General features: G+C 37.4%; 1 protein-coding gene across 1 annotated transcript in view; it reads left to right on the top strand.

Moving 5' to 3' along the window:
- The window catches only part of PAWR (pro-apoptotic WT1 regulator), a 146,030-nt gene that overhangs the window by 89,181 nt on the left and 42,744 nt on the right, over positions 1-14,105 (top strand). The window contains exon 3 of the mRNA XM_074226494.1: positions 3,043-3,165. Coding sequence (XP_074082595.1) covers positions 3,043-3,165 — 123 coding nt within the window. The remainder of the gene's footprint in view (positions 1-3,042; positions 3,166-14,105) is intronic.

Genomic DNA, 14,105 nt, shown 5'->3' with positions numbered 1-14,105 from the left:
CTCAAAGGATGACATTAATAAGTTGCTTGACTTGGCAAGGACCTCAATGCATAATTTTCTCTCTCACAGTATCTAGCATAGTAATAGATGCATACTTTATTGTATCTTTCTGTGACCTCATTTGGCATTTTCATGCCTAAGATATTTCCTTCTCCAGCTCATTTGACAGATGAAGAAACTGAGGCTTATGTGATTTGCCCAGGGTCACACAACTAAGTAGGTGTTTGAGACTAGATTTGAATTCTTTGAAGTCTTCCTGACTCTAGACCTTTTCACTTTACCATATAGCTGCTCTGGTTACTAGGTACTTTATAAATACTTATAGATTGAGTGATTTTGCTTTTACAACATTTTGATTGATTAAACAATCCTTATCTTTGCTTTTGCCATTTCCAAACCACCTGGCTTTTCATTTAACTTCAGAAAGAATTAGAAATTCTTTGGCACCTTTGTTAAATTTAACTACTTTTTATAGATTTGTACTTATTTACTTTTATTTGTGATACATTTACATTTACCCTGTTTGACTGTTTGCTTCTTCCAAGTAATGAACTCTACTCAACTCATTGTTTTATTTTTCATTTATGCTTGTTTTCCCAGCACTTTGTGTAGTATTTGGTGCCTGGTAGGAGCTTCATAAATATTGTTTGTTATTCAATTGATGTAATCTCTTGTTTTATTTTATCTTGTTTCATTTAAGGATTTTGGGTTCTGAACAAATAGTCAGGGAAGAGTTTTCTTTTGTCTTGATTAAATTGGCATTTGTTTGAAGTTACACATAGTTTTCATTTTATTAGGTTACTTTTTTTGGTCCCATCTGTAATAGGAGTCTAAATCATAATGTTTTCATATTTTTGAACAGCATGTATTCCTTATTTGAGAATCTTAAGAGGTCAAGTAGTCTATTAGTGGGAATCTTGATTTTGTTAGCATTGAAAACCAGTGGTTTCTTTTTTAACTTCCTTTTTGGTTCAGTTATTTTACTTTCCAAAATATTATTTATCATCCTTCCAAACTTCATTTGAGATACATGATACAGGTCATGCCTCTGAGGCAGAAAAAATACGTCACAAATATATTATTTGATTTAATGGATGGAGGACCTCTGCACATTTTGTGATTGTATGCTATATAAAAAGCTGACTTGCTTCCTAATTGGATTGAGAACAATTTGGGCTTGAGATGGTTTGTACATCTTTCACATATTTCTGGTCCATGAAGTTGAAAGTAAAGAATGTTGGTCAGGCAGAATAACAAACCTTTTTCCTTAAATGCAAAAGGGCACAGCTCCTGTTGAGGACCATCACTATCCTTCTTTCAAATATTCTCATTTCTAGAAAGGAATCTTTATTGTATGTGCTTTGCCTCTTCTGTTTTACTCGCAGACTTTTAACTTGTCCAGAATTTTTTTTTTTCAGTTTTTCTTTGTCATTCCACCTTATCACTTCCCCACAGAAATGGCATTAGACCTTTAACTATGATTCAAAACTCTTTTGTCAGAGCCGAGAAATGCCTTAAACATCATCAAGTTTTTTAAAATCCTTTTACAGCCAAAGAAGTTAGGAGCTGGAAAACAAATATGGCACCAAGTAATGAGTAGGTAGGGAATTGGGCAGAAGAGGAAGGAATATTATTTTTCTCCTTTTCTTTATCTCTTGGTCATATGGCAAAGTTAGATTTCACTTTTCTTCCAACAATTTAATTATTGAAGAAAATCAAAATAAAAAATGAAAGAAGTTTATTTAAGTAGTTCTTCCCAAGTCTCTTTGGAGGCCCTTTTAAACTGCTTTTCACTAAGGGAAAAAATGTGCCCGCTGGATAGCTATGAACAAAGCTTAATGTCGATGGGCTAGTAGCCTGAGGCTTAGGAGGTGGTCTCTGGAGAGACAGACATTTCACATTTCTGGCATCAGCCCATTGAGTTATAAGTACATCTGATCCCTCTTTTCTGATTATGACCTATATGAGGCCTGTTTTGGGGGTGAAACATAATTGGTCTATAAGGATGCTAGGATGAGAGAATAAACTTGGATTGGTGATTGGAGGAACAAAGTAACCAAGGACTCAGGAAAAACTGAGAAACAGTGGAAAGAAGGAAAATTCCATTCTCTTTTCAGGCCTATGAATGGGGGACTTTGAGGCCATTTATTTCAAGACCCTTGTCTTGAGGAAACTAGGACCCAGAGAGTTGAAGTGCCTCGATTAATCACTCAATAAAATGGCTGTGAACCCTTCTAAACTCTTCATTCTGTACTACACTATAAAATAGGCAACATGAATATTAACCCTATTTTGTAAATTGTGAGTCTCCATTTGTTATATAGCTGCTAAATGTTGACCTCAGAATTCAGAATGGGCCTTGTGGTGAATGACTTCAGTGTGATGTTGGGGAATCACATTCTTTTTTTGAGGGGGAATGTTACACAAAAAAATGCAATTATTAGAATCAAAATCATTTTAGCTTCAGGGAGGGAGAACACTAGTAACAGGGATTGGTGGGGGGGATTTCAGGGAAGACCTCAGTTGAATTAAGCCTTGAAGAAAGTAGAACATTCTCTAGGAGGAGGCCTTGTGGAGGGAATACTCTTCAGATTTAAGGGATGGATCTCTTGTGTCTAGGGTTTGGAGACAGAATGTCCTGAAGGAGGAACTGCAAGAAAACCAATTTAGTTATTAGCATTGCAAAAGAATCATAAGATTCAGAACTGGATTATAACTATCATTTAGAACAACCTCCTTATTTTACTGATGAGGAAACTAAGGCTCAGGAAGCTTTAGATTACCTGCCAAAGGATTTTGGTTTTACCTTTCTTTGGTGGAAGAGTTTACTATTTGGAATTGCTTCACTGTCTACAACCTCCCTTGGTTGGTTTGAAATGTGGCTCAGTTTATTAAAGTTGACTTTAAAATCAATTCTTCAAGAACACATCTGATAGGTTTGCATACTAACAGTGGGCAAATATTAATAATTGCATGTGAGTATTTTAATCTACCCCCAGAATCATCTATCAATTGTATAAAGCAATGTCTTTTTTTTTTAAGCATCTAGATGAATATGAAGATGATGAAGCAGGCCAAAAAGAGAGGAAAAGAGAAGATGCTATCACACAAGAGAATACGATAAAGAACGAAGCTTCAGCTTCTGAGCCTGGGGGTTCATCCCTGGTAAGAATTTTAGAATTAAGGAACACGTCAATAGATTATATAACAAATAGTTACCTACCAAATTTCCAATGATTTGTAATGAATTTTGCTGTTAGAGTTGATCTAATCTCTACTCATTTTAATTAAATCATTTTAGAACTCATCCATAACTTTTCATCTTAGGTGATTCTTGTCTTTGTCTGATGAACTCCTGCCAGTTCTCTTGACATCACAAGAATGTCCTTTGATTATTCTTTGTTTCCAACATATGACCCACTTACCTTTTCTACCTTCCTTACTTATATAATTTCCTACTGTTTTATATGTAATAGTTCCAACTCACATCTCCTTTCTGTTGTCCACTGATTTAAGCCTATAATCTTGAATATTAAACTGGAGGATTTTTTAAAATTATTATTTTGAAGCAAGATTAGGGGGGAAATGGTAAAAAATTCAAAATAAAATTTAAAAAATTTTTAAAAAATTGTTATTTTGAAAAGTAAGAAGATAATTTGTTTCATGAAGAAGTTTGGGGTGATGGATATTATTACAGTTTCTTAAATTCATTCTAATGTACAGTTCATCAGAAACTTCCAGATTTAAAAAAGAAGATATTAATTGGGTGGCTAGGTGGCACAGTGGATAAAGCACCGGCCCTGGAGTCAGGAGTACCTGGGTTCAAATCCGGTCTCAAACACTTAATAATTCCCTATCTGTGTAGCCTTGAGCAAGCCACTTAACCCCATTTGCCTTCCTTAAAAAAAAAAAAGATATTAATTGCTACCTAGCTGGCAATTCCCATCTGATACTTTAAAACAACAAAACCTCACTATTATTGTTTGCTCCATGAGATTGTAAGCTCTTGAAGGTGAGGCCTCATTTTGTATCATCACTGTTAAACAAGGTGCCTGTGATATAGGCATTTAATAAATATGTACTGGCTGCAAACAACCAAGAGGATAAGCTTAAATTGTAATTGAATTGTAATACAAAATTTTACATAAGTCATATGGAACAGCACCAGCAATGGAACCTTGACTCTTCCAACCAGATTGACATCAATCCAGTAATCAACACTAGTTCTAGATAATTCAGCCAGTTCTGAATCAAATCCAGGTCATATCTCTCCATCTTAACCATTAGATTTTCATGAGAGTCTTTGCCCAATGAATGGTTTAAATTAGAGTTGCTCTGTCAATTCTTTGATCTTTTTGCCTAGTCTCTACATCAGCAGGGTAAATGGGATCAGTATAGCATAACTTTATATTTTTGGGGGGTTATTTGTTTTCATGTCAGTTCTCTCCATTAAAATATTTGTTGTGATGAAAAGAATTAAGGAGAAAAAATTGATCACAAAAACTTGTCTGATAGTGTATATCTAAATGACTTCATCTTAGTAGTCCCCCCATCTTTAAGGGAGGATATATATTTCATTAGGACCACTTTTTAAACATAGAATTTTAATTTTATCACCACTTTTGCTACATATATTTGAAAAATAATATGTGCATTGTAAAAAAAAGATAAGGTTACCACTTTTTTATGTAGTCACATTGCTCACTTTGTTGCTGTTGAAATAAAGATCAAATGACAACCATATAATTCTTAGTTTGGGAAATAGTAAATCCATTCATACAAATCTTTTCAGGTTTCTCTGAAATCTTTTCCCTTTATAATTTCATTCAGCACTATATAGTATTCCATTATATGCAATTCAGCTGTTCTCCAATTGGTGGATATTTTCTTACTTTCCAGGTTTTTTGTTTCCACAGAAAGAGCTGCTATAAATAATTTTTTACATAAAGAACCTTTTCTCTTTGATATCTTTGGGATATGGCCTCTTAGGCACATTACCCGGCTTGTTCTTAATGAAGTTGGCTGACTCATTTTTTTTAATAACCTCTTATAGGATTCTGCTGAGTATTGATGTAAAACCAAGGCATTGGTTTGTGGAATCTTTTAATAAATAAGGATTTTGCTCATATGCAGCATCTCTATCATTCTCCCTTTATCAATGCCCTCTTTGATCCAGAAGCTATGCTAGGTATTATGGTAGATTTTTAAAAGTCCTCCCAAGACTGTACACATGGAGTTTATAATCTTGGAGGTGGCTGTAACCTATTCGCAGACAACTAATAATAGAACAGATCATAACTGCAACGAGAGAAGTATAAATTGAATACTAGGGAAAACAAGTTAAATAAAAGTGCTGAGTACAGGCTCATAAAATTGATCTTACAAGTTCTGTAATGATGCCCTGATCTACACTTGACCCCAGTGCCCAGTAAAGGCTTTGTTTTTGACTTGGGTTATTGATTATGCTTTATATAAATATTTGCAGATTTATTAAACACAGCAAATAGATGAATTGCTCCACCTGTTGTTTCTGACCCTAGAGGGAAGAGAATAGGAAGAAAAAAATATTAAAGAATGTAGGGGGTGGCTAGGTGACACGATGGATAGAGCACCAGTCCTGGAGTCAGGAGTACCTGTGTTCAAATCCGGCCTCAGACATTTAATAATTACCTAGCCGTGTGGCCACTTAACCCCATTGCCTTGCAAAATACCTTTAAAAAAAAGAATGTTGATTTTTTTGTTGTTGATGTTGTTCCCTCCTTTATGACAAGTTCAGCTATACTGGCCATTATTTGCCCTGCTCTTTTAGCTTTTTTTTGAAAAAGATGGGATTTAGAGTGGGAAGAATCATCAGAATTGGAGAGATGTCTCTTCTACCTTTCCAGTCTTTCTTCATGCTCCTGTTTTTCACACAAACTCCTCCTTGCATCACTGTGTATTTCTCTCAGTTTCATATCCTGACCCTGGGCTTTTGCAGTAGTCCTGTTCCTGTCCCACCTCCACTGCCCCCCTATGTAAGGAGTTTACTTCTGCCTAATAGAATCCCTAATTTCCTTGGAACCCATCCCAAGCTCTGCTTCTTCCCTGAGGCCATGCTTGATCCCTCTTTGGAAAGGGCTCTCTCTCCCAGGAAATTGCTTCATAAATACGATTTATTTAATATATTTGGGAACTTGTATCTTCCCTGTTGAAAGAGAGAGTTTCCCTGAGAACTGACACTCGTGTTTTTGTCTCCTGGCCCTACCTAGCCTTCTGCATAATTGATTTCTTACATCTCAGCATGAACTTGTCATGAAGTCACCTCTACACACACACTTACAATTTCTAAGAATAAGATAAATCTTGTATTACAGTTCAAGCCTACATCTTCCTTAAGCTTCTCCCCTTGGTTGTTTGCAGTCAGTACATATTTATTAAATGCCTACTATATCACAGGCACCTTGTTTAACAGTGATGTTACAAAAATGAGGCAAAAACACAGCCCTCGCCTTCAAGAACTTACAATCTCATGGAGCAAACAACAAGCAAATAAATATGTATAAACAAGCTCTATCTAAGAAAAAGAGGAAATAATTCCGATGGAAGACACAAGAATTAAGAATGATCAGAAGAACTTCCTACAGAAGGTGGAATTTTAGTTGGAACATGGAAGGAAGCCAAAGAAAGCCAGGAAGTGGAGATGAGAAGTGAAAACATTATAGGCATGGGGGAAAATTCTAGATTCTAGAGATGGACCATTTTGTTCAAGAAATTGCTTGGAGTAGTTGTATATGTATAATCTATATCAGATTAACTGCTAGCGGAAGATGGAGATTGTCTTTTTATAGAGATGATCATTTTTACTGGTGAATAATGAAGAAATCACCTGTAATCTTTTAGGATATTTTGTATTCACATTTGACCTCACTCATATCTGATGAAGGTCATGCTCCATGATTCTCACTCTAGGCTTGCTTTGGCTGTTGATTGCTGTCATTTTCTGATTAGCATGTTTTTTAAGGTAAACCTGTTTTTTCTGCTACATAATACTTTGGTTTACAAAACCTTACTTTCCGTCCTCAATTTTTAAACATATTGGGAGTTAGTACAAATATTATTGATACTTGATATGTGAGAAAATATATGCATTTGTTGTATGAGAAAACTGAGATCCAGAGAGAGGAAGTCACTTAGTCAAGACTTGTTGGCTTGGCCTCAGTTCACTCGGCAGTAAAATGGATGGATTAAAGTAGATCAGTGGTTAATGGGCTCTGGACAGTGGTCCAAGGAGTTTGTGTTCACTGTTCTTTAATGGTGCTTTAAGGAGTAAATAATTATGAATAAAATATTAAGTTGCCACGGGGGTTCACAACACAATGGTTTGGTTGAAAGGAGTTGAAGAAATCAAAATTATTAGAAACCACTGGAGCTGGTGGTGCCAAGGGTATTTCTCGTTCTGGTTTAATTATAGATGAAAAGGAGGAATAATTAGGGGCATTTATGGATTCCCCTTCCCTCCCCATAAAACACCTTAATTTTACAGAAAGAAAAGGAGAGGTCCAGAGATTAAGAATTCACCTAAGGGGGCAGCTAGGTGGTGCAGTGGATAGAGCACCGGCCCTGGAGTCAGGAGTACCTGAGTTCAAATCTGGTCTCAAACATTTAATAATTACCTAGCTGTGTGGCCTTGGGTAAGCCACTTAACCCCATTTGCCTTGCAAAAAAAAAAAACCTAAAAAAAAAAAAAGAAAAAAAAACTCACCTAAGGTAATAGCCTAGGTAGCTTCTGGTAATTATTAGAAACAAGACTTAAACCAGTGTGGAAAATTCAGTACTTTTTTTTTTTGCCATAGTATGTTGTGAACAAGAGTATAGCAATCATACCAAAAACTCAAAGTATGATTAATCTTTAGAAGTGGCTGACATTTTGACTAAACTTCTTTTGTTTTCTCCTTATACTGCTCCCCCCCCAATAAAAAACTTTATTTCCCTAATGCTTCTAGAAATGTGATCTCATTTATAAATTAAACATCATCTAGATGCTAAAATTTTCTTTTAAAGCATTCTGATTCACTAATTAATAGTAAGCTATGAGGAAAGCTTCTTTCTCTTTTCCTTTGCTTTCTTGGTAGTATTTGTATCTTAAAAGACTACATTAACTGAAAGGATTAAATAATTGCCTATTGAATTTCAGGAAGTCCTAGAATCTTGCAGTTGAGAAGAATTTCTAAATTAATCCCCTTTACAACAAGCCTGTAAAATTATTCATTTAACCTTTACTGTAATATTTCTGTTGACAGGGAACACAGAAACTATTTGATTTGTCTAAAGCTTTAATTGGATTGACTTTTACTCATTGATCCTCAAACATTTATGAATGGCTATTATTAGCCTATGCCAAATAAGCAGGCAGTTCTCACCCTCTTCCCTTTTTTAACCACTGCTTTAGGGCTTACCCATGTGCCTTGCACATGGCAGACACTTAATTCTTGTTGACTCATATCACCTGGTTTGCTGACCTGCCCCGCTATCTTTGTGGGAGAATCATAGAATTTAAGTCTAGAGAGAATCTCATTTAAAAGATGAGTAAATGGAGATTGAGAGATGTCAACTGGTTTCATTGACAAGTAGTTAGTAGGTGAATTGGGATTCAAATCTAATTTATCGACCCAAAATCCTTGAACTGTTAGCCAGAGAACCTGGTTGATGATGCTCCTAGTTATTTCTACTGAAGTCCTATCAGGTTTCCCTCATGTTAGCATTTTGAAAGAAGTTTGCAAAGCACTCATCAGTCATCGCCTGTGAGATAGGGGTGGTGCAGGTGGTCATATCCCTGTTTTATAGATGAGAAATTTGAGGCCCAAGTGATTTTTCTATGGTCCCATGATCATAGAAAATATATACCGGGTGGAGTCAAGATGGCCACAGGAGAGGACTGTCTCTCGATCAAAACTTATAAACTAAGGACTAAGAACATTTTCAAAAGACAGAACCCGCAGAGGGATCCAGTGAGGCAGTTCTCCAGCTCAAGCTAACCTGGAAAAGATTGCTGATCTCTGTTCTCTGTCCTTGGAACAGGACTCTGGGGTTCTGACCGCATTCAGATCCTGATCACAGTCTAGGTCCCCCCAATAGAACAGCGGGCCCCCACCCACCCACCTCGGCCCCGTGGCAGAGGGGGACACTTACAGTCATTCACAGACCAGAAGGGAAGACAGAACCTCACACATGGAGATCCTTGTGGGGGTGTCCCACTAATACTCAAAAGCTCAGGAAGCACCCCAAAATCAGGTACAGGCTGGAGAGATGAGTAAGCAGAGAAAAAAGAGGAATACCATTGAGAAATACTTTGCCTATGATCCCAAGAAGGATCAAAACACTCAATCTGAAGATGAGAGATGAGGAAGTAAAAAGCAGCAACTACATTAAAAGCTCGTAGGGCTTGGAATATAATATTCCGGAAGGTAAAAGAGCTTAGAATGCAACAGAGAATCAACTACCCAGCAAAACTGAACATCTTCCAGGGAAAAAGATGAACTTTCATTGAACCAGGGGAATTTCAAATGTTCCTGTTGGAATGGCCAGAGCTGAGCAGAAGGTTTGATCTTCAGATACAGGACTCAGGTGAAGTATAGAGATTGGAGGAGAGGGGGAAAATATGAGGCACTTAATGATGATGAACTGCATGCATTCCTGCATAGAAAAATGATACTGATAACACTCATATGAACCTTCTCAGTTAATAGAGCAGGTAGAAGGTGAAGCACAGGAGAAAGCTGAATTTGAAGATACATTGGTGGTGTAAAAATGGAGTCAATAGATAAAAGGGAAATGTAATGGGAGAAAGAAAAAGGAGAGGAGGAATAGGCTAAGATATTTCATATAATAAGGTTTTTCTTTATTACAATGAGCTATTGCAATGATATTGGAAGGGGGAAGGCAAGGGGAAATGAGGGTCTCTTCACTCTCATCAGAGGTGGCTAGGAGAGGAAACAGCATATATACTCAATGGGGTACAGGCATCTGGAATAAGGAGAGAAGGGGGACGGGGGGGGGGGGATGTGAATGATGGAGGAGAGGATGGACCATGGGGGGACAGTGGTCAGATATAACACATTTTCTTTCTTACTTCTTGCAAGGGGCTGGGATTGGAAGGCCTGTCAGGGACCATAGGGCCGGGTGGATGCTGGGCCTAAGGGGTGGTATGGGGGCTCTGGGCCTCTTGGCCCCAGGACGAGGGATCTGCCTGCTGAGCCAGTCAGATACCCTACAGCAGAGTCAGAGTGAAAGCAGAGAGAAAATATAGTACATGGTAGTGGAGAAATACAAAAGGAGGGAGTTGTGATCAGCAATGGCAATGGTGGAAAAATATGGAAGTAACTTTTGAGATGGACTTATCATAAAGAATGTGGTCCACCCGTGACAGAGCTGGTGGTGTTGGAACACAGACTGAAGCACATTTTTTATTATAATTATTTGGGGGAGGGTGCAGGGCAAATGGGGCTGCATGGCCTGCCTGGGGCCACACAGCTGGGTGGTTGTTGGTTGTTTGAGGCCGGATATGGACCCGGGTGCTCCTGGTTCAAGGGCCAGTGCTCTGTCTGCCACCTGGCTGCCCCAACTATTATTATTTTTATTTTATTTTGGGTCTTTTATTTTTATTTTTTTATTCTTTTTTTGGTTTTTGCAGGGTAATGGGGTTGGGGTGGCTTGCATGGGGTCCCACAGCTGGGTGATTGTTTGGTGTCTGGAGCTGTATTTGGGCTCGGGTGCTCCTGGCTCCAGGGCTGGTGCTTCATACACTGTGCCACCTGACCATACCTACAGTTATTATTATTATTGTTATTGTTCATAATAATAATAATTTTTCTCTCTCCCCTTTATCAATCATGCAGGTCTATATTTTGGGGGGAGGGAGTATTATGTTTACTCTTAAACAAGAATATTTTAGTAATGTATAAAAATTATTTGTACAAAATAATAAATAAAATTAAAAAAAAAAGAAAATAGATACCAAGTGGAATTCCAATCCAAGTCTGCTGATTCCTAATTGCAGCATGTGATCAGCTATATCTTCCTCCTCCTCATCCCACTTTCAGACTTTGGCCTGAAAAAGGGTGTCACATTTGGAAACAGTGGTGGGATTATAGGAATTGTCCTTTCTTTAAGACTCATTAATCTGTGTTCAACCACCCTTAGTTTTTACTTGTGGTCACTCATATGTCTAGACTGTCTGCTATAATAGCCTAGTTCTGTTCTCACAACTTTTAACAAAATTGGGTGACAAGGATAATTATTTAGTTTCTTGTGAAAAAGAAATTATTTATATTCCTAAATTCTGTTTGGAATTTTGCTCTTTGGAGGATAGAATGAAGTAAAAAAAACTGTCATTTAAACCTCTCACAATCTGATTTAATTTAATTTAAACCACTTTCCCTTATCCAGTCCCCAAGTGTTCCACACTTGCAATCCCCACGAGCCTTTGTGCGGCTGTCTCCCATATCAAGAATACAATCCCTGGAAACTGAATCCTTCAGAGGCTTAGAAGCCATCCCTGATTCATTCAGTTGTTTTTGCCACACTCCCCAAAGGACTTTATATTTATCCATACAAGTCCTCCTTGTGTTTATTGGTTTCCACCAAGAGTATCATTGGATAAAAAATCAAAGCTGGAAAAGAGATGATCAAGTAAAACACTTGACTGTTTTGAAAATGAAATATGAACCTAGGTCTTCTTAACTCTCTAAATCTTAACATGCTCTCTACCATTACCTGCTGATGTAAGCTCCCTGAGATCAGAAAGTTATTTCTCCTTGTCTGTAAGCCTTATCACTAGACTTGGAACAGAGCCAGATTCATAATATTAATTAATAATATTGACATTTTTAATTAGTGTTGATTGATTAAACTTCGGATCCCCAACCAAAGTATTATATTTAAAACTGGAAGCTATAAAATGGAGGGTTATGATTGACTGCAGAAAGATCCAATTTGTGGCATAAGTAACAATTTTATAATATAGTATGTAATGGGAGTCAGTGAAACATAAGATTCACTGATGTGGATGTTAATATTAATACAACAGGTATCTTGGTTGAAGTGCCCTCTATTTGCTGAGCACTTTGCTAAAATGGGAAGAGTTAAAGTAAGTAAAGATTAATTAGCACAGACCCTTTTCTTGATAAACTTCATTCAATTGGGGAAAGAAATAAAACAGCAACACATTTAACTATATATAAAATATGGCATGGTCAAGACCATTAGAATGTGCTTGAGATTCTGGGGCTAAGGTTGGTGCCAACAGGGATGAATCAATGAATACTTTCCAGAGGAAGGGACATTTGAGTTGATTAATAAAGAATAAAGTGGAATGCAGCCCTTCAGGATAGAAGAGAGGAAGGGAATTTTTGAACAAAGGCATGGAGGTATGAGAATGCATGTTGGGGTGGGGATCATAGTTTTTTCTAGCTTGGCTGGAGCATAGAGCACGTTAAAGATGTAATATGAGTTAATGCTGGAGAGGTAGGGTATCCCAAGAACAATTCAAGACCAAGGTGTGTGGAACACTGGGTAGAAAAGCATCAAATATTGCAGATATTTAGGGAAGATCAGTATTCTTCATTAGCCTTCTTTTGCATCCCTTAATATTCCTATATTTGCAAAAGAGGAGTCATAAATTTTTAGTAACATTACTATGATTTATGTGGAGCTGTTAGCATTGAGCTTATTTGGCATAGTATCGTCTTATTTCCCATTACATTCAACTGGATTTATTTTTGTCTGATCCTATTACAGGTGTGGTTTTATATTTGTTTAAATTTTATAGACCATGAGCTGCCAATGCACCTGTAAAGACAATGTCCACAGGATTTTCCTTCTTGACCATTTCTAAGCCATGATGAAGTAGAATGATTCTTTTACATGATTACAAAGCAGAATGGGCTTTGAGAGCATTTTCTCAGCTCACCATACCTTGATTCCCTCCTTCACCCCTACTCTGAAATACAAACTATATCCCATTCATTGTAGGGAAGCTTTCATTAAGGAAAAGTATATCTTAAACCAATTGTGTAATGCTTTGGTTTACTGTTAGAAGGTCTTATTTCATTTTTTTTATCCTGAATCTTTATTCAAAAAAGCTTTGCTGGTGCCTTGGAGGGCTGGGGTGGGGGTGGAGGGTGGAGGATTTAACATTAGTCCATTCCTACCTCCTTCCTCTGCCCAAGATCAAATCCTTTCTTGTGACTATTAAAAATGATTAATCAAATCAATAAATATTTGTGAAGTACCTCCTATGTTGAAAATTGAATTTGTAGTTAGCTCCCTCACCCAAGTGATACTGGCCAAGTACTACTTTGAGCTTCACTTCCTTGTCTACAAAATGCAGAAGGTTGGACCAACTGGTTTTTAAAGGTACCTCCAACCTCTGATTCTGATTCTGTGATCCAATATGGAAACCTTGTGTGAAGAAGGATCCAATATTCAATGCTAGTAGTTCTCCCTATCTAAGCCTACCAGTCCTTCAGGGTGGGAAGGGAAGACTCACATTCCTAATGGTTTGAAAACTCTAAGGGTTTTGATATTTCCATAGGATTTAACATTTGCTTCAAAAGGTTTTTTTTTTTAAGGTCAGCTAGGTTGCGCAGTGGATAAAGCACCGGCCTTGGAGTCAGGAGTACCTGGGTTCAAATCCGGTCTCAGACACTTAATAATGACCTAGCTGTGTGGCCTTGGGCAAGCCACTTAACCCCCCATTTGCCTTGCAAAAACCTAAAAAAAAAAAAATGTATTTTTTAAAAGTCTGTACACAAGGCTACAGGGACAGAGGAAAGATAGAGATTAGACGGGGAATAGAGCTCCAGGATCCCCCTGGGCCTAGGAGACATTCACGGATACACAAGGGAAGGGGTCAGACATCAGGGTCACAGCCTCGGAGGCATATCTAAACCATGCTTTGAAAGGCAGTGAGAGATTATGAGGTCAAGGTGGAAGGGAAATCTCTGAAAGAGCATGGAGATGATAGATGTGAGATTATATATATTAGTAATATGGGAAACTACAGGTAGGTCAGCTTTGCTATACGATGGAGTACATGGAGAAGAATTATTCAGGAAGCCTGAAACATG

This window comes from Macrotis lagotis, chromosome 2, assembly GCF_037893015.1.
Source record: "Macrotis lagotis isolate mMagLag1 chromosome 2, bilby.v1.9.chrom.fasta, whole genome shotgun sequence".
Lineage (NCBI taxonomy): Eukaryota > Metazoa > Chordata > Mammalia > Peramelemorphia > Peramelidae > Macrotis > Macrotis lagotis.
This window is presented reverse-complemented; position numbering and strand designations above follow the sequence as displayed.